Source organism: Podarcis bocagei (genome assembly GCF_964188305.1).
Source record: "Podarcis bocagei genome assembly, chromosome: 4".
NCBI lineage: Eukaryota > Metazoa > Chordata > Lepidosauria > Squamata > Lacertidae > Podarcis > Podarcis bocagei.
The window spans coordinates 53,205,013-53,227,222 of NC_138128.1; the positions used below are offsets into that span (position 1 = coordinate 53,205,013).

General features: G+C 39.3%; 1 protein-coding gene across 3 annotated transcripts in view; it reads left to right on the plus strand.

The window, feature by feature from the left end:
- Positions 1-22,210, plus strand: part of ATRNL1 (attractin like 1) — a 503,197-nt gene that overhangs the window by 150,506 nt on the left and 330,481 nt on the right. For all 3 annotated transcript variants that reach the window (XM_081192831.1, XM_081192833.1, XM_081192832.1), the window contains exon 20: positions 4,336-4,429. In XM_081192831.1, the coding sequence (XP_081048957.1) occupies positions 4,336-4,429 (94 nt within the window). The remainder of the gene's footprint in view (positions 1-4,335; positions 4,430-22,210) is intronic.

Genomic DNA, 22,210 nt, shown 5'->3' on the forward strand with positions numbered 1-22,210 from the left:
AAGACCATAGCCCATTGGTAGAACATCTGCTTTGTATGCAGAAGATCCCAGATTCAATCCTTGGCATCTCCAGGTAGGACTAGGATGGTACCCCATTTGAAACCCTAGAGAGCTGTTGCCAGTCAGTGTAGTCAATACTGAACTTCTAAGTTGTGACAAGTCATAGTTAGCAGCTTCATCCTAATGCAGCTAGGTATAAATTGTGTCAACCAGGATCACAGGTAGGTTCTGTTTCAGTTGCAAATTATGTGACAAATCGGTAAATTATGGTTTTGTCACAAATTAAAAACTAGCTGCTTCTAATCTCTTGGAGGAGGAGGGAACCTGCAAGCCTCAGGCTTGCTACAACTCATTTGTGATCATTGGAATTAAGCCTGTATCTCTTCTTTCACTTCAGTCATTATTTCCTCAGTTTTTACAAGCCCTGCAAATGTCCCTTTTCCTCCTCCCTCACCATCTGCCTCTCCCTCCTTAGTGCCAGCTTGTGTGCTGCAGCTGAAGAAACATTTTGTTCACTGGCCTTTTTAGATTCATTTAGCTGGAAGTACAAATCATTAGATAAATTAATGACCATCAGGAGATGAGGGTAGGGGGTGGTTCGGGAGAGCTGAGTGGAGGGCAGAGAGATAAGTGAGCAGAGTCCAGGGGAGCAAATTTTCTGCCTCCTGCTGCCATTCCTAATTTTGTGTCATGATAGAACTGATTCTGAGAGGCACTGTACCTGTAAATACCAGTCACAATCGAATGACAGGACTAGAGGGCTATTGCCATCATGTCTTGTATGTGGGCTACTAGAAGGCATTTGGTTGGCTACTGCGAGAAACAGGATACTTGTCTAGATAGACCTTTGGTCTGATCCAGGAGGCATCATTATATTTCTAAGTTATCTGATTAAAGGGTTTTTTTATAGCTTAAAGGTGCCCTGAATAAAGAGACAACAGTTATTTGGTTTTTAAACAAGTTAACTTCCTGGACCTTGTAAGAATTTTGTATGCCCATGGCTAGTACATTTGAGTAGCAAATATTGTGTGCACAGTTGTGATGGAAGCAGAGTTTGATGGTGCAATATAGGCAAAATTTCACCAGTGTCAGGGACTTGGCAGAGGAGGAATGGTGGAGACCACCTCCCCAGCCTGACAATTCCAGAGAAGTAGTTTGGAATTACAACAGGGGTTTGAGGGAGGTCACAGCTCAAAGGAAGATGAGGGGAATAGTTGGGAAATAATGGGAGAGGAGGAGGAAGAGACAGAGTTGGAGCTGCCGGCTGACACGTTATCACTAGAAAGCATTCCAGACCCACCATCTCCAAGAACCAGGTGAGCTTTAAAAGTAGGAGAGCAAAGAGCTTGAAGACAGACGGCCCTAAGCAGCAACCGTAGAAGGGGTGGTGCTGTTGACAAATGAGGAAGTGGGAGATAAGGGGGTGGAGATTTACTCGGGACAACACCATCATTTGAAGAGGCTGCATTCCCAAGCCTCTCTCTGCCAATATTGAATAAAAAGCAGATGGTAGGGACTTTTCATTGTCTTATCCATTCCTGGCAACTTGCCAGCCGTGGGGGATGGTTCCTCTGCTGCCTGACAGCCAGAGAGATATAGCTCTCAGTATGCTGAGCTAGAGCTTCACTCTGATTGGCTGTAGGTACAGGTAGCCAGAAGTGGGTGGAGACAGCACTTTGAGAGGGAAAGGAAAAAACCAGTTCCTGGAATTCAGCTCAATAAACAGCTGTGTAAAATCTGCCCTGAGGGAAAATTTTAGCCAGAGAAGGCAGTCTTTGAGCTGGGGGTTAGCTTAAAGGACAGTGGTTATTGTCTTTAAAGAGTAATACAGATATGCAACAACTGGGAAGCTGAATTTTGGGAGAGGAGAAGTGGAGTTGTGAGGGAACACTCTACTTAAATCCCATTTCAGAATGAAGGGAAAATATCTTCAGGGAGAGAATAATCCCAAACCAGTTAGAAAGGGAGTGTGTGCTTGTCCCCTGGTGTGGTATACTACGTGAATCTAATAGAGGAGCCTCAAGGTTGGGAATCTCAAGAACAATAGGCAGGTTAGTACTAGTGTGGCCTGGCAGAAAGTACCGGCCTGTTTCAGAACCCGCAAGTTGTTGAAACCTAAACTGTGACACCTCTGATAAGTTTAAATGACTGAAGTAAATCTAAGCTGTACACTTACCATTTTACCATCTTACTGAAAAGCCTGTGGCTTCTACTGAATTCATAGAAAAATAGAATCATAGAATGGTAGAGTTGGAGGGGACCACAAGGGTAATCTAGTCCAACCCCCTGCAATGCAGGAACCTTTCACCCAACATGGGGCTCGACCTATGGCCCTCATGCTCTACCGACTGAGCTATCCAGCCTCAATATATATTGTATATATCATTTACTGATTCTTTAAAGACTTTCAACTCCTGACAGACCACTTTTTACAATTCTTGTTGTGAAATAAATCTTTTTCAAAGTGCCAGTTTTTTAAAAAGGGGGTTGGCTGTACAGTGGTACCTTGGTTACATACGCTTCAGGTTACAGACTCTGCTAACCCAGAAATATTACCTCGGGTTAAGAACTTTACCTCAGGATGAGAACAGAAATCGTGCAGCAGCGGTGCGGCAGCAGCAGGAGGCCCCATTAGCTAAAGTGGGACCTCAGGTTAAGAACAGTTTCAGGTTAAGAACGGACCTCCAGAACAAATTAAGTTCTTAACCCAGTGTATTAAATAAAGGCTCACTGCATCTGTTCTGGGGCTGAGTTATATAGCCAAGAGACAATATTTCTGGGAAGGTGGGACAATATTTTAAGCCAATCCTAAGAACTACACATCCTACCACAAGTGTGTCTAGTTCTTAGGCTTGGTTTCCCAGTATTGACCTCAAATCAGGGGAAAAGGTGCAGGGTCTGCCTCAGCAGTCATAACTGTATGAGGAGTAATATGATATACTACTCTGGAAGGGTATGCATGGCTAATGAAAAAAAAAGTTCTATTTGGTCAGTCTTGCTTAGTATGTGTTTCTGCTTTATCTAATATAGAAATTCAGTGTATGCTTTGAAAGATGGCCTCATCATCATTCATCAAAAATCTTTTAGTTTATGATTGATATTTGAACTCAATATACAGATATGAGGAAGCATACCTTATTAGAGAGAAGCTCATGCTGCTGATGGATTTTCAGATCATGCATAATGCACTAGTATCTAGTAATAATACTAATATTGCATTACAAGGAGATGGTTCTTTTCATCTGATATATTCTCTGTCATTACCTGTTCTCGTCAAACCTTGCACACTTCCATACAAGCAGGCTCTGCCAGTGATTTAGCAACATATTCAACATTGACATAGGTCACAAATATCATTGCCCTGAGTTCCTTAATAAATTTGCATGGTGGAAAGTACCTCATAATTGGTGTTACACAGTTAATTGAAGTCAAAATTTAGATAAGTTCTGAAACCATAATTGCTAAATGATAAAAACTAGTCCTCAACATCAATTGAGCACATTTCCTTCCTCCTCATTGGCATATGTGCCACACCAATCCTTTGGTTAGTGCTTTGACTCCATTGGTTCTTCGTGATTTGGCTTTGTTTCTAGTGATATATATTTGGAATGATGCAAGTGTTGAAAAGAAATTATTTGTTTGGGAACCTTTGATATGTATTGTTTTCTTCAAATTCCACATGTGTTCTAGGATAGTATTTGGTGGCTTACTTTTTATGAAATTACCAAATCGCACAGATTCTCTCTCCACTATGTACACATACAAAAAGAAAGAATGGAGCTGTATTCTGGAGCATCTTAAGAGGGAAATGTATGAGTACTATCTGCCTACAGTACACCTGTTTTCATTGGCTCCCTCTTTCAATTTGGTGATTGTTAACAAGATTTATAATGTTATATGTTTGGGGAGAATGCTAGAGGGTTACTCAGAGTGCCACACTGTGGGGATATTTCCATATCTGGGGCTCATACAATCCACAATAGCCGATATCAATTTTTGTTTTTTTAAATGCCTATAATTCTGTGTACAGTTCATTCCATTGGTCACCAACAACAAGAAAATATTCTCCATTGGTCACCAACAACAAGAAAATATTAAAACAGCATGACACAAAGCACAGTGCAAGATGACAAATACAGCAGTTCCAAATCTCTGTGAATTCCTTGCTAAGTTTCCGCTACTGAATTTATTCTAATTTTATGAAATGTATTACTAGTCAGAAAATTAGTCTTACCATTACCTCTAGCTAATAAATAATTATCAAAGTATGTTAATCTGTATACAAAGCTACACTGGAATGAGAGACTTCAGCACTTTCCTCTTTGTTTTTTATAGCGTGCACATGCAGTGGACATGCAAATATTTGTCACATGCAAACAGGAAAATGTTTCTGCACAACTAAAGGGATCAAAGGAGATCAATGTCAACTGTGAGTACAAGTAATCAAGCTCTCAGCCATTTAAATGTATATTTAAACTCCACCTGTCAGCAATTTTTGGGTGGGATGTTGATCCATAAACCGATTTCATTATTTTTTTCAGCCCTTCCGATAACTGTTTTTCTTTTAGAGAAATAATGTTCCCTTTTTAAAAAGAACATTGCAAATAGTAATGAGCTATTTCAAGTATTAGATATATGTAAAATAATCCACTAGGAAAAGTTGGCTGTAGACTGCATTTTATTTGTTCCATTGTATAAATTATTCTCTATAAAACATTCAGATATTTTATTTTGGGAACAGGTTGGTAATTCTTCAGAAACCCCCCCCTCCCCATAATAAGATACTGAAATGAGTTTGCTGGTCTTTTGCCAGTAAATGAAATCAGTAAATGAAATCATTGTTACCAGGTGCTTATATCTGAAGTGCTTTAATTCTTAATGCCATACTGTAAAAGCTCAAATAAATCCAATAATGCACAACACTTTGCACTGAATCTCATATTTTTGTTACTTCATTAAGCAAGAGAGATGTAACTAATGGTCTTTGAAACTTCTGTATTACATTGGGACTTCTTCAAAGACTTATTTAAATACATAATTCCTGTGTTCCTTATCAATAGAAAAAGTTCTATCTGCTATTTATTAACAATTTATGAGAAGCTAACTGTTGCTACAAGGGACATGGGTGACGCTGTGGGTTAAACCACAGAGCCTAGGACTTGTTGATCAGAAAGTCGGCAGTTCAAATCCCTGCGACGGGGTGAGCTCCCGTTGCGCGGTCCCTGCTCCTGCCAACCTAGCAGTTCAAAAGCACGTCAAAGTGCAAGTAGATAAATAGGTACCGCTCCAGCAGGAAGGTAAACGGTGTTTCGGTGCTGGCCACATGACCCGGAAGCTGTACGCCGGCTCCCTCGGCCAATAAAGCGAGATGAGAGCCGCAACCCCAGAGTCGGTCACGACTGGACTTAATGGTCAGGAGTCCATTTACCTTTACCTTTAACTGTTGCTACAATTGGGATTTGTAATTAGGAACCATATGGTTTTCTCAGCCCCTTTTCTTCATCAGTTTTTTTTGGAGCCTATACGTGCTTAAGACTGCTTGCAGTAGCTAGGACATGATGTGTGTGGGGAAATGTGCACAGAGCAACCCAGCTGAACTCTCCTGCTGCTCATTGTCTGGTGGTGATGATGTCTCATAATGCAATGGCTTCATTAGAATATTAAAGGTTTTGGGGGTATCAAGAAATGTTACCTCTTTGTCATGACGGGAATGCATATGTAGCCAGTTTACATGAGGGTACATGTAACCCTGGCTTGCTGTGTTAATTACGGTACTCAGTTTGGGGTGGTGGTACAAAATACAGGGTTCACAGCACAAAATGAGCACCAAACTTTGGCATCATTTTGGAGGGGGATCAAAAATTTTGGGGTTACACTTTAATGAAGCTGTATAATAGTACACCTCCAGTACTAAATTACTCTTGGGTCAAGGTGTTCCTTAGATGTACAGCACCATCAAGAGACGAAGTAGTTTTATGAATCGTAACATTTTAGTAGGGTCATCAGGACTGATACAAAACACATCTCATGTAGGCTTTTGTGTCTGGAATGTTACAAGGGCAGTGCCAAATATCTAATGTGGACATATCAGTAAGAAGCTGCTTGGTACATTTTTTATGGGCAAGGGCCAAGGACAGCTGGTTGTAGGTCAAGCCTACAACCAGAGGGGAGTTTGGCTCACCTTGTAATAGGCTTAGCCCTTCTGAACTTAAGTGCTAAAGTCCCAACAGTCCTGTTCTGCAGCTACAGCCATCATGTCCAAGTTGGAAGAGCTCATCCTACTTAATTTGTCCCATACAGCTGTTAGAAGCAAACTTTTCATCTGTGCAAGACATACTTGTATAAAATGAATCAGGAGAACTGCATTACTGTTCTCTGTTCAGAAAAAAATGACTTGTTTTTTTTAATAGCAGCACTGCAACTATTTTTTTTTAATTAGAATTTTAATTAACACTACTTAGGAAATACGGTGGTAAGGTTTAGTGTTTGTTACAGAGCTTGATCCTTTCTTTGTGCTGTTCCTCTCTTCCTCTCTCTTCCCCCCATACTGCCCCAATATCCATCTGTACTATCACAGTCAAGAATGCTTCTAAGCAAGTGCACATATGATTGCAACCTTAATTTGTTAAAAGCAGGGTAATCAATAGATTAAACTACGTATGTAATGTGTTGATAATTCAAATAAGAATATTAATGTGTGTGTGTTTTTTCTAAAGGCATATCACATACAAAATGATGTTCAAAATTATGAAGGCACTAACAGTCATTTTCAATATTAGTTAATATTATATTTGTTATGTTCTGCACTATTGCTGTTTGGACCATGAACTATATACAATACATGCTCAAATACTGGTAAACTGTAGCTAAGAATATAAATTGTTTCCCAGTTGTTGGGCAGGACATTGTGCAATCTCAGCAGCAAGCCTATAAATCTGTGATTACTAAAGTAAGGATTTTCATGAAAATTTCAAACTTTAGCTGTTCACTGTGTAAGTTAGATTTATATTCCTGTCAAGAATTGTATTGATTACAAAGTCATAGCTGCAGGGCAGAACATTGCTCCTCCCACCCCTCCCTCTATAACTGTTCACAGTGTGCAGTGAATACTGTGCCCTATGAGGAGAGACTTTTTAAAAATCAGAGAGGCTGTATAAAGCAAATTATTTTAAACTGGAAGAGGCTGCAGAGTCTAGAGGGAGAAAAATATTCTTATCCCTTTCAAGACATGAATGCATTCCTTTCAGAAGTGACTGGTTTTTCATTTCTAGTTTAAAAAGAAAGAAAGAAAATTAAGAGTTAAGAGTAATAATGTTAAATAATGTTTTTAATTACTGTACTGTGATTTGTCATATAAGGGCTGCCTAAATTAACAAGGCATATTGCTTAATACTATTGGATTTCTGAGCTCAACTGCTAGTGCACAGTATCCTTTGACACCAATGACACAATTGCCTGAACATGACAAACGCCCTATGAATGATGCTGAACACTGCTTCTGCCTTGTGACACTCCAACTGTGTCTTATGCTAACCGTAGCTAAGAAGCCGTGCTGTGGTTTGAGCTCTGAGATATACAACAAGCAAACCTTGATTTATAGGTCTTGTCTACTTTTGTTTCCCATCTGCTCAGCATTCATGAGTTCATGCCTATCCCCACAGCACTCAGTGTGTGGGCTGTCAATGATCTGTCGAACTGTGGTTTCAGATCCTGGTTCTCATTGTCGGAAACAATTACCGTATCTTCTTTGGACAGGCTCAGGTTTAGACATTAAAACAAATAATGTTTAAGCAAAACGCAGCCTCCATGTGGGAGTTAAAACATTTCTGAACATTTTAACATGATTCAGGTTGATCATGTGAAGTCCCTAGCCCTATTCAAGCATGCTGCTCACTTGTACAGCTTACACATGAACAAAACATGTCGGAATACTGGAATACTAGAAGGAGCAGCAAAGGAGCTGCAGGCACAGCTCTTCTGCATTTGCTGCCTGAAGTTATCACCTCACTTGACCTAATAGTAGGGTAAGTGTTATTCTGCAAAAAAGGCAAGAGAGAGAGAAAGGGAAAGTGATTTGAAATAAAAGCAAGTGGCATCTAGAGGGATTGAAGAATGGTAAAGGCAGGCCAATTAGAGCAAGTGAGGTGTAGGACCATGCTAAATGTTTTACTGTGGATATTTGGTGCAAAAAGTAGCACATCTGAGGGCACAAAATGTCCCCAGAAGCTTACATCATTTTTATTTAAGGTGGTTCTCCGTGTCTTTCTCTGCTCCTGTGCCCCATTTGTAATTGCCGTTTGCTATAGAGCATCTGTCAGCCAGGATTGTTACAGTTTCATTGTGGCTTACTATAAAAAGGTATCCCCAGTTGCTTTAAGAAAGGGGAAATGTTTCTGTGCACACACTCTGCAGAAAGCACAAACATTTTTGCAAATAAATTGCTGAAAATGGTTTGGTTTGGGAGTGTGTGCAAACCATGCTCAGTCAGAGTGGTCCCATGTTTTGATTGAGTCCCAAAGGATGTGAAAGAGATGGCAGGATCAGTGGGAAAGAGGGGGATTTGGATGAGTTAGAAAGTAAGTAGGAAACTGGGAAGATGTGAAGTGCATTTTATGCAGAAGGAAGAGATTGGATATTTATTTATTTATCTTTATCTATATTCCACATTTCTCAACAGAACACTCAGAGCTTAAGGTGCCAGAAAGTGCTATGTTGAATTTCTTATGTTGATTCTACATTGTCCTGTGACTTTCTTATCAAATTGTTTTTTATGCATTCTCATGGTACATCTTCACAGTTACATGGCTCAGCACAAATCTCAAAAGTACAGGAAGTGGCAAAAAGAGGTTAGACTGTACTGTATAGTATTTCCTGAGTTCATCCATTGCATGGACTGCACACTCCCCCAGTCTGACCCCATGAATCCTATAGCTTGGCCTGCCATATAGTTATTGCAAGCTCTGTGATTTAAGCTTCTGGGTGTCTATAATACATTGCTTCAACACATCAAAACGTTCATCCTATCCCAGGCTTCCTCAGCCTTGGCCCTCCAGATGTTTTTGGCCTACAACTCCCATAATGCCTAGCTAGCAGGACCAGTGGTCAGGGATGATGGGAATTATAGTCTCAGAACATCGGGAGGGCCAAGTTTGAGGAAGCCTGCCCTATCCAAATGCAATACTGACAATACTGTCAGACATTTTGAAAAGACACTCACAAAACAATGTGAGCTGCTATTTGAGGGTTAGTGCTTTATTAAACATTCAGAGTTAATGGACAAAACCATTTCCTGTTCTCAATTTACTTAACAATTTACTTCTTGTTCTTCTCCTATTTCCTATTGCTTGATTGTAGAGATGGGCTAAGATAAAACCAAAACTGACAAATGATGCCTTAAAAAATGTGGTCTATATGCACAGCTAGGAAATTTTTTACTCCAGTTAGATGAGGAAAAGAGAGAGCAATGCATGATCTAGAGACGGGCAGCCTCACCTCTTTGAATTTACTGCTTTCTATTGTCATTCAGGCAAAAGTAAAGAGGCCATGTTGTGAATCCATTCTTTAAGGAGTGAAGTGATGCAGAAACTGGATAAATAATATAGTAAAATAATATAGTAATATAGTGGGTGATAATTTGTTCACCATTGTGCACAACAACAATTTTGAAAACAAAGACATGCTTTTTTTCTGTCTCCATTATGTTAATAGACATTAAAGATTATTTCAAGAAATCTGTTTTTCTTTTTCTCCCATTGCCACTAATAGGACTAGCCAAAAATAACTTTGGTTTCTGTGCTTTATAGGGGTTTTACAAAGTCTCTGTTTAATAACACAGGTTTGCTCTCCATATGTGGGGCTTATTTTTCCTTTTGTAAACTGCTTTGCCAAACATGGTAAAACAATCCTCTGAATTTTCCTTCTGAAATCTGTGATTAGACTTGCCTTTGTGTTTGACATTGTAAAACTGCATTTCATGTTCTGCCTTTTCTCCTCATCTAGTCAGTGACCTTAAGTCAATCTTTCCCTCTCTCCCCCAGTGCAAGTTACATTAACATAGCTGATGTTTGTGCATATTTTCCTTTCAGCTATTTTGTGCATTTCAATTACCTTTATTATTTCATAGACAAACATTTGTCCTTAAAATTTCTTTTTTCTTAATGTCAACAATACTAGGAAATGCTCATCAGCTTGTTATAATGAGCTGGTCAGGACATCATGATAGACTATGGTTTATCATGACAGGAGCAAGATACAGTGAGGCTTGGGCTTGCACATCCATCCATCCATCCATCCATCCATCCATCCATCCCCCTGAATCCTCTTGTGTGCTGCTTTGGATGATCTTCAGATTCTACACAGACTACAAACATCATATCTAAATGCATAATAAAGGAACCTGGCCCTCTTTAAAATACCAGTTGAAGTGATGCCCCAGCAAAGGAAGGCCATCATGTTTGCTTGTTTCAAAAGAGCCATAGCTAAACTTAACACAGTTTGTCAGATTTAGACAAACAATAAGCAGCAGTTAATCTAAAACAGAAGAGGTGTTTTTTAAGCAAAAAATTACATTTTGTAATTAGTTTGCTTTATCTTTTGTATTCATTAACATGTTCGTTAAAGTGCAGAGTCTCAACATGAATTAATATAATATAAAAAATAGAATAGATAGATTTTCTAATGAAACCTGAATTCTAGTTAATTTCCTATAAAAGAAAAAAAGAGAAATTTTCTCTTCTCTCCAAGCCTGCACTGTATATTTGGGTGCACACATTCTTGTCCCAGAATATGTGGCTAAACAGCACCTAATTGATTCTTCCTTCAGTCTCTGTTGTAGAGTTTGAACAGTGGATAACAAAATGCTATACTTTTTTATGAAATAACAAAATCTGATTTACTTCTCATTCAGTTGAATTTTCATATCAGAAAGAGCATGTGTGCATTTTGTGATGATGACTGGCAAAAACCAATGTTTATCATTGATTAACCAGATTCGGCATGACAGAGCAAAGGATAGCCAGTGTTAAGCCAGTTATTGCTTAACTGGCAGGAAGGATAATGCACAATGATTCTAACTTTCCTAGATATTATCAATTGCAAAAATAAATAAATCCCTTTCTCATTATACAGAAACACCAAATTAGTTTATACGCTGCCCATCTCTTCCTTTGCACACCCATTTAATGCCATGGAAGTTCTTCTAGAAATTAAGCCAAGCCATGTCAAGTCCAGCGGCAATAAAGAGATACTTAATTCAACTGGAGTAATTTTTCTTTCTTGAAAAATGTGTGTCTTGCTTGTTAATGGCACTGTTAAATCTCAAACAATTAAAATGAACAGCCAAGGCCCTGTCATATCCCCTTTACTTGGCAATTTATCAAGCAAGAAACACTTTCGGGTTTATTTCAAAGGAATTTTGAATAATCAATGTGATTGTTTGCATTTTTATTATCTGCATTCTGTACATAATCTCTGCTCCCTGGGTATTTGTCATAAATTAGGACACTAAAAGTTGTGCCATAAGGACACATGAGAGTTGAAAGTGCATGATACAAATGTATAAATGTATAAATGAATGAATGACTGCATCCAGCCAAGCTGCTGAACAGTAAATGAAACTGGAAGAGAAACAGGGGTCATTATAGGTCATCAAGACTATAAAAGTGTTGTTAACAATTCCAAATTCTAAGATGTTTTCAGCTGAGCAAAGGTCCCAGGCTTCTTTAAAGTGCCCCTTTTGCTTGATGAACATGGGTCCCCCATTCCACTTATTGCAAACATTCATCTCTTGTAAAAAGCTCATGTGGCAACATCAGAATGTGGAGGAAGAACTTTCTGAAGGAATGGCTAGAAATCGTGGTATCTGTGTGCTTTAACTGGCATTCTAACAATCTGTATCAAGCTTGTTTAGTGTCATAACCAGTTTGTAATTGTTGGGGGATATGGTGCTTTCCTAGTCAGTGGAACATGCAACAGAAAAACAGTAACAGTTATGTCCCTGTGGGTGTACTCCGGGGTAGCTGGCATGGTAATCTCCAGACGTTTCTGGGACTACAGATCTAATCATCCCTGATGATTGGCCATGCTGGTGGGTGCTGATAGATGTTGGCATCAAGCAACATCTGGAGGGCAACATGTGGACTACCCTCGCTGTTCGCTGCTTAAATGGGCCGTAATTCTTTTGAGTGCTATGCATGAAGTGCCAGGGCAGCATGGTGTTTGTGTCTTCCCACAAGAGAGTTGTCAGATTATTGTTTAGGTCAGTCATTAAGGGATGATTCATATGTCCATGTACTTTACTTGACTTTCAGCGCTTGTTCATTCTGAATGTATTAACAGTTTCCATTACAATGTTTTCAGTTATTGTAGTTCTACGGCTTGTAAGCTCATACTGGGAGTCATTGCTGGGGAAGAACCACAGTATTTTCCTGTTCCAACTTTCAATAAGCTTTGAATAAGAACATAAGATTAGCAAAGTTTCGTTAAAATCACAACCAGAAAAATTAGGAAACAGTTAAACACTTAATTGAATATGCTTCCTAGTATGAATAATGTAGTTCTTAACTTTGGAATTCTTCTCCCTACTGTCTCCCGCCCCCATTTTCAGACTGAACATCAGTTGAGGGTTTATGTTTTGTTTGTACTGGTCTATGCATCAAATACATTGTAGGATGCTCAATATAACTACAACAAAAAAGAAGAAAACAATATGCACTTTATTTATTTCAGAATTTATAAACTGTTCTACATTAAAACAATACCAAAGTGGTGTGCAAAAATAGAACATGAAATGCAATACAAATACGAAAACAATGCTAAAAACATGAAACCAACAAGAATTAAAAACTACAAAATAAAATGAACTCATTCATGAATTAGAAAAAAGGGAAAGTTTTCAACTAACGTCAAAAACAACAGTATTGGGACTTCCATGCAAATTGTATTATAAAATCAATAAACAATCAGAAATACTTTAAAACACAGACTATTTTGTATAAGTGCTGACATGGCTTAGCCATGGAAAACTGTAGTTTCTTTTTCTATGGGCATTTATGCTGAATGTGGATGATGTAGATCGATGGGATCAGAGGTAAATGAAGCCTGTTATAAAGTTTTCACTGCTTGTGTGCTCTAGTGCATAGTGGTATGTAATTTATTTATTATTTTTTTGATTCCCAATGAAATACTGGCTCAACAACAAATTTCCTAATAGCTGTTTCTCTTTAAATAAAGACAGAAAACATACTCTCTTATTTTTTAAAAAAGAGTCTGCCATTTGGCTTGGTTTTGTTGTTTTTAACTGTTCCTGTGTAAAAATGTGATTCAGTGAACTGGACTGTATTTAAAACTTTTCTGACATTATAGTTACTCTGTTATTTCATAGTTAATCAATATGTTGTATAAATTGGTTTTCAGTAAAGCCATTTGTTGAGCTGGCAGATTGTTCTAAATTAAGGGGGGAGTCTTCTTAGAAATTTTTTTTTTTAACAATTGGAAGTAGTTTGAAAAAATGAAATATTACTGAAAACCTAATTTGATTGAAGTAATCTATAGTGGTGATATGAAAAGTTAGACCTCTGCCAAGGGCCTATATAAACTGCAAATATACCTCCTGGGTTAATAGTCCCAGAAGGAAATTATAAAATTCTAGAGCAAAGCTTCCTCTTGTTTGGGTATGAATAGGCAATGTACGGGGGGATGCGGGTAGCGCTGTGGTCTAAACCACTGAGCCTAGGGCTTGCCGATCGGAAGGTCGGCAGTTTGAATCCCCGCGACGGGGTGAGCTCCCATTGCTCGATCCCAGCTCCTGCCAACCTAGCAGTTCGAAAGCACGTCAAAGTGCAAGTAGATAAATAGGTACCGCTCCGGTGGGAAGGTAAACGGCGTTTCTGTGCGCTGCTCTGGTTTTGCCAGAAGCAGCTTAGTCATGCTGGCCACATGACCCAGAAAAACTGTCTGCGGACAAACGTCGGCTCCCTCGGCCAGTAAAGCAAGATGAGTGCTGCAATCCCAGAGTCGTTTGCAGCTGGACTTAACTGTCAGGGGTCTTTTACATTTACCGTTAGGCAATGTAAAGGGTCTGATATAAATCTGTACCTGAAACTGTGGAGAGACAGTATTAGGCAAGATGGACCCAGTGGTCTAACTTGGTATAAGGCAGGTATAGCAGGTCAAGAGTACAGGGCCTTGAACCCATATGTATGAATAAGGAAGTCTGGAGTGGTGCCCTGGGCAGATGCCCTAGACTCTGAGCTTTCTTTCTTTCTTTCTTTCTTTCTTTCTTTCTTTCTTTCTTTCTTTGGAATATAACTAAGTTTGGTCCATTAATTTCTGTGGGTTTACTCTGAGTAAAGTTTAGTTGAATACCATCCTTTTGAATACCATCCTTTTTATTTTAAAATGCAGCTATATTAAGTCAGATATTTTAAAAATACAAAATTAGAGGAATGTCTTTTATGTTGCTCTCTAATTCTTGGAAAGCAGGTAAATTGTCCTGCTTGTGATTTTAAACTTGCTTGGAAAACTGTGGTTTTAATAATTGCTTGTATGTTCTGGCACATGCACACACACAAACAGAAGGAAAGCTGGGAAGGGGTGAGGAAGCATTCCTTCTCTCAAGTCTGTTCTATCATTTTTCCTAGGCACCCCCAGCCAAGGGGTTAATTCTGTATTGACAAACACACAAACACATAACTCCCACGGTGTCCCACATACACATGTACACACACTTCTAGCCTCTAGGCAGCTGTCCTCAGGTCTGTGCCCTGAGGAGCAGTTGCCTCCTAACCAGCTTATGTACCATCATTTGACAGGGTGTGCGTGTGCAGCCTGAGGCTTCTCCTACATGGAAGCCATCGCCCCTCCTGGTTCTAGGATTCAGTGGGGTAGGGAAGGGAAGGGATTCAACTGGTGTGTCCCTCACCTGTACAGCCTTTTCCTCTTGACACTTCCTGCACTCATCTCTGACTCAGATGACACTTCCTGACACTGACATCTCTGACACTTCCTGACTCATCTCTGACTCAGATGGCTCTGACCATTACACCCCCCCCCCCCCGCTTCTGCCTTATGGGTGGCACCAAACCATATAAATCATTGGCCTTCTCTCCTAGGTCAATCCCCTGGCCTCTTGCCTCTGTTAGACACTGGCCAGAGTCCTTCCAGTCCCTGACATTCGTATTCGGAAAGTGGAACAAAAGGAGCTAATAAAGAAACACTAAGTTGGATTGGTATTGGTGAAAGGATGTTTTTATTATCAAGCTCTTGGAGTAGCAAAGAAATGTTTTCTTTTTATGGCCTCTAATGGATGCAGTGTGCATCAACCTACTGCTATTTTCATTACCCCTTTTTCCTCTCTTTTAGGCAGTAGTGTGAAGTGTGAATAAAGAATGTTTTAGCTATAGTGTTCATCTTTCTGCTTGAAGACAGAGAGTAGCCTTTCATGTTACATTTCCATCTTGTTGCCAGCTATCATTAATACCACTTGCTCTGGTGCTCTTCAAATGTATAAGAAAGCCATTACATAATGGGCCTGTAGTAATTAGGCAGTGATAAGGAACGGGTTTCACTTCTTGACAAATACAAAATGGGCAAAAGCAAACCTTTCTTTGTTATGTTTTTCTGATTTCCTTTAGTTTTGCACTTGTGTGCTGATATTTATTTGAGAAATTCTTAATTGGTACTAAAATCCATTCATTCTGGCATAGATACTATTTGTTTTGACCTTACTGCCTTTTTTAATTGCCTACAAAGATGCCAGTTGCAGCCTACTCCTTCCATATATCTCAAAATGATTAGGATGACATTAATAAACTTAGCATAGTGTAAATTGGACTTCCACTATTCAGATGAGAGAAAAAGAAAGGACAAAACTTTAACCCCAGGATCATTAAGCAAGGTTATAGAGATATGAGAATAGAATTCAACTCTACACAATAAAAAATAATGGTATAAAATGACTTCATTTTAAGTACTATGCTCTGATGGTTGTTATTCTCAAGGTTTGATATAAAAATATATAAAATACCATTGGAATGAAACTCTTCTCAGTTACAAGCCTCCATGTTCAGGCATTGTCCCAGACACCATTTCCTTTGCATATAGGTGGGAGGAGGAACTGTCACTTGCAAGCACAAAAACTTGGATTTCCACTGGGTTTTCTCACTCAGAAGAGAAAATATATCCTGCAGCTGAGAGGTACAAGAACTCTGGGTGCATGAATCTGATTGATTTTCTTTTTTGCCGACACAAGCATCTAACCACAATCAGTAAGCCCAATGAGACAAAAGCTTTCTTCTGTCTGGCATTGTCCTACCTGTAACCTTATCAACATTCATATACTGCATGTGGGATACTCAGGTGTGGAATGGACTCCAGACAAGTTGCCCTGATTGGCAATTCTTGTGGGAAATATTTATTGTCCTATCACCAGTTGCTTAGCATTCAACTTTTTGTGTTGCAGTAGCCTCTTAGCCTGAAACAAATTACCTTGGAGGGCGGGTGATCAACCACTGCAAACCTCACAGCTACCCCAAGTGTGCCAATAACTCCCTTATGTGTAAGGGTTGTGTGGTTTTGTCTACATGTTTAAGAGCAAGCAAAGACTTGAATTAGAAAGAGGGAATTATTATTAGGAACATTCTGTGACGGGTCTACTTGTGTGAGCAGCATAGCATCAGTGTTACCAACTCAGACAAGATCATGACACCATTTACATGTGGGGAAAACAGCTACAAATGCTTGTAGCTGTTCATTGAGAGGGTGGACTCAGGCAATGATAGTGCATATGCTTTGTCTTCATGCTGTTCTATGTTCAATCCTTGTTATGTCTAGATGGGGCAGGGAAAGATTGCTGTATAAAATCATGGATACCCACTTCCAGTTAGTGAAGACAATACTGAGCTAGCTAGAGTTGGTAGTATGACTCAAGTATAAGGTAGCTTCCTATTAATACCATTTGAGTAGGATGTTTTCCACAAGTTAAATGTCAATGTCAAAAGCAATTCTATAGAAATAAACTGATTAATTGGTGTTTGTTCCTCTGTTTCTAGGAAGCAGTGTCTGAGACTGCATTCAATAAAATATACACAGTATAAAGTATGGTATATTTGGGTCCCCCCCCCCCCCGAGAACTCAGGGAATGTGATAGAAACTCTCCCAAGCTCTTCAGCTCTCAGAATGGGAAAACATAAACAGCAGTATCCTGTTTGGTGTGGGTGTGCAGGAGATGAGGTTGATTGTACTGCTGCCAGTATGTTTTGTTTTGCTTTATTGGTGAAATGGTGTTATTGGCTACACTCATTGCCCACATTATCTTGGGTGTTAGCTATTTGTTTTTATGCAGAGGTAGATTTTGTGGTGATTGTATCTTCCTTATTGAAGGTTGAATGATTTATGCGAGTGTCTGAAAAAGGAAAGGTTGTGAGGGGGGTGTATTTTTTTAAAATAAAAAAACCTGTATATAGTGGTACCTCTGGTTACATACTTAATTCGTTCCAGAGGTCCGTTCTTAACCTGAAACTGTTCTTAAACTAAAGCACCACTTTAGCTAATGGGGCCTCCCGCTGCTGCCGTGCCGCCGCCGCGCGTTTTCTGTTCTCACCCTGAAGCAAAGTTCTTAACCCGGGGTAATATTTCTGGGTTAGCGGAGTCTGTAACCTGAAGCGTATGTAACCCAAGGTACCACTGTATGTCTAAAATGTCTAACTATAACTTTATTGAACTAGATAACCTAGAAAATACCTAGAAACTAAAAGTTTGGATACTTTAATAGTCAGGTTCTGGTTTTGTTTTATTTTTAATTTTTTAATTTTTAAAAAAACTTTTATTTTGCTTTAAACAGGTACATATAAATATAGACAACCAAAATTACAAAGGAAAATTCCTTAATAGTAATGAAAAAAAACTTTAAAAACTACAAAAAATATCAAAGTACATGACACAGAACATAAGCAACTATGGAAAAGATAAAAGAAAAGAAAAAAGAAAAAAAGAAAAAGGAAGATGAGCCAAAGCAGGAAGGCTCATCTATTGCACACTTCCGTCAAGCTCACAACAGATCATTATTCTTATCAATTATCTCTATCTGCATTCCAAAGGAATCCCTCATCTTGGTATCAGGGAACATTTCTCTATGCAGCATCATTCTAAACATAGCCAGATCTTTCTTGCTGAACCCTTGTCCCCTAAATAATTATTTAAACATTCCCATTCTTCTTTCACCAATTTTTTAGGTTTACCCCTTATTGCATCTGTCAGCTTTGCGAGCTCCAAGTACTTGCACAGTTTGACTACCCACTCCTCTTTAGTGGGTGTATTTTTATCTTTCCAGTGTTTTGCCACTATAACCCTTGCTGCTGACGTTGCATACATAAATAGCCTAGTTTTGTTTTTGGGAATATTATCTGAAACCACTTTAGCGAATGGGGCCTCCCGCTGCTGCTGTGTCGCCGCCGTGCGATTTCTGTTCTCACCCTGAAGCAAAGTTCTTAACCTGAGGTAATATTTCTGGGTTAGCGGAGTCTGTAACCTGAAGCGTATGTAACCCGAGGTACCACTGTATGTCTAAAATGTCTAACTATAACTTTATTTAACTAGATAACCTAGAAAATACCTAGAAACTGAAAGTTTGGATACTTTAATAGTCAGGTTCTGGTTTTATTTATATTTCCATGCTTATGTAGTTTGAAAATTGATCCATAAGGCAATCTGAATGCTTAATAAAACTAATTTTCTTGTCAGAATTATGTAGATGATACCCTAGGGGACCTAATGACCTTGTTGATATAGCCCATGACTAATGCTTCTCCAAGACTTAAGTCTAATCACAATCATAACAGTCTGAGTGAAATCTTTATCCACAGGGATCCAATCATTTGAACTTCGCCATTGCCCTCCTATAGCACATGGTAATTAGTCCTTCAAATAAGAAATTGGTTTAATCACAGTAGAACTTTCCTCTTTAATATATATTATTTCATATGTTTTAAAAGGGGGAAATAGCTAATAGCGCTATTATGGTTAGGAGATTTACTTTTCCCCTACAAGGTGAAAGCAGCTGCCGAGCACCATAAGTCAGACTGGGGTTGGAATGTTCAGGAACGAATAGTTAGCCCTTTCCCCAGCTTCCTGATCTGGATTACCTGCCCTTATAGCTATTCGTTCTGCTTTATGCCTACATTTTTTTCCTTGGGGAAAATAACAGATTGGGTAGCAATTAAGGAATCAGGGAAACAATTTGGGCAGCTTGTGGTTACGCTGACCTTTGTGGGTGGGGGAAACACAGGAAATCTTATCACAAGTTTCCTGATGTCACATCTAGCTTGGCTCTTAGATTTGCATTTTTAGAGAAAGTAGGACTAAATATTGGAACAAATTCTGACTTTTTTTGGCCAAGATTTTCTCCCGTACATATGTTGAAAGTATTTCCATACATGCAATGGGGAATATTTTCTTAGAAACCATCATGTCTTCAAGGAGACACTTTGGAAAGATCTCAGGGGTATGTGAACCTACTGATGAAAGACCCTATTAACAGAATGCTGCCTTCAGAACTTTAGCTTTTACACCTGTGTCATACGAACAACAATGAAGGGACTATTTTCTGCTTAGAAGACTATCTGTAGTCCCCTGTGTAGATATAATAAGACGATCCCTTCAACCTTTCCAATGTGTGTTCAGTGAAACTAATTGATTACCAGTATTTATAGAATGGAAATAGGTGTTAAAACTTTTGCATAAATCAGATTAAGTTCATTTTATATATGCATGGTGTGTGTGCCACTGATGTAAATGAACACCCCCCCCAAGTTTCTAATTGCAAGTTAGCCATCTTGTAATAATTAGAAGCATCCCATTTGTGCATTGTTATCCTCATAAATACTTCAATGGGTTGGGATGTAGAATGAGCTTTTGCACATGCTCAGAACATGATTTTAATTTAATTATTGTCCAAGTCAAGGACACTAATCATTGCTAGTACAGAGCTGATCATATATGCTTCTAAACGTTTATTTTTAAGATTCCAGGGATCTATAGGCAAGCATAAGAAAGCTTCTAACGCTTGCAACATGAGAGTTCTGCAATCCCTAGAGCTTATCTGGAACCAACCACAGGGAAGACTCTTGACTCATCTTAGTTAAATAATTTAATTTACACAGCCTTTGTGGAACAACGTGTTTGACCTCACCACCATAATCTAAAAAAGTCAAGGAATTAGGGATTTGGGATCATAGAATCATAGAATCATAGAGTTGGAATAGACCACAAGGGCCATCGAGTCCAACCCCCTGCCAAGCAGGAAACACCATCAGAGCATGGGCAGGAAATCAGAGATGGGCAGGAAAAGAGAGCAGGAAAAGATGTTCTGCCTAAGATTCAGCATAGTCAAATGGCTAAGCTTCATCTTGCTTGGTCAGACAACACGAGATAATGCACATTTCCAGGGCCCAGCATTTTCACTGGCTTTGCTCACTAGAGATTTTAAAGCCCACCCTGTGATGGCTACCAAATCTGTGATAATTATGCAGAGATTTTGGCAAAAGCAGATGGCATTTTGAGGGATAATTGAAACCATTAAGGCAGTATTACAAGATGTAGGAGCTAGGATTTCATAAAAGTTCAGGCAGGGGAGCTGAGAGCCTATTCAAATTCAAGAACTGTAGGGAAAGAATTAGAGCTCCAAGGGGCCACCACTTGCTACCTTGTACTGAACAGAAAGGTCAACTTCCCACTCCCTGGGATAGGATGCAATAGCAGACAGTCATGGGAACTGAGATCTTAGAGCATTCAAGTGGAGCTCTTAAAGGGCTTATTTCCCTTTATTTGGGCGAGCAGTAATATCTAATGACAACCATTTGAGCCTGGAGAGAACTCTTGGGGGGGGGGGAATATGCGTACCACCCACGCTGAGGTCTCTGAATAACACTGTAATTTAAAGAGCCAGTTTCAAGCTGACCAGAGGAAAGTTTTCCCATCACCAATTTTGATGCATTTTAAAATGCCTTTTTCAAAGAGTCTCTGCAGTACAAATGTTAAAAATGGATGATGTGTAGATCAAACACAAAATATTCCATTATGCCTTCAGTTTATGATTTTGTCTGTTCTGTCACTTCAAGCAGGGGTTGGGCTTACTGTGAGAATGCAAATTAGAGTAAAATTCAACCAAGGACTCTGTTTTCATCCTCTTTTCTTATCCTGGCATCTTCAGGTAGAACTGAGAGGGACCCTCACTTGAACTCTGGGGAGTCACTATCAGTCAGTGCAGACAATACTGAAGTAGATGGGCTAATGGTACCTAGGTTCCTATGTACATTCTTTGGTGTAGCTATTAGATTAGTCCCCGTCCCCCCAACTCCCGTTGTCTTCCCCTGTTGTCTTTTTTTGGGGGGGGAGTGAGAAAAAAAGTTGGAGAAGGGAACTGTGCATAACCCCCCCTTTTTTGTAGCATAGTTTTGTATTTATATTCTTCTTTAAACTGTTTAACATGTGCATATTCTGGCATGCTATCTAGCAGAGCCTGTTAGCCCATGAGGCAGTCTGAGGCAACCGCCTCAAGTGGCAGAAGCCTACAAGTTAGCGCCGCTTGTAGGTGCCCCACCCAACCCGCAGACTCTACAGTTGTGGAGAAGTGGCATCAGCAGTGGTGGCAGTTTCCTGTGAGATTTCTGGTTTCCGCTGCGTAACCTAGATAAAGGAGGCTTCGTGGGGGTGGCAGAATTGTGACACCTTCACATTTTGCCTCAGGCAGCAAAATGGAACATACTGCCCCTGGAAACAAGTAATATTAAATTGTAAGCATGAAGAACATGTTCTTACATTAAAAATTAACTTGTGTTCAAAGCTGCTACATCCTTTAGCAGGATGAAAGAAAATGATTTCGCCCCTGAATGATATTATTGAGAATATATACATGAACACATTAATCTGACAGCTCTTAAAACAAAAGCTCAAACACTTGCTATGTAAACCAGACCAAAGAAGAGTTTGTTGTGTGGTTGTAGAATATTCTGCAAACATTAAATAATGATAGAGTGGATTCTCTGGAATGTTTTCATGCAGAACTTGCCAAGAGAGCTTTTCCTTTCCCAGAAGCAATTTCCCCTTCAGCTATTTCACTACTGATTTTATACAAAATATTTGTTTTCCTATATAGTAGTCCTCATCCATCACTGGAGACAGTGCTTGAGGTGGCATTAACTCAGAGTGCACTTTG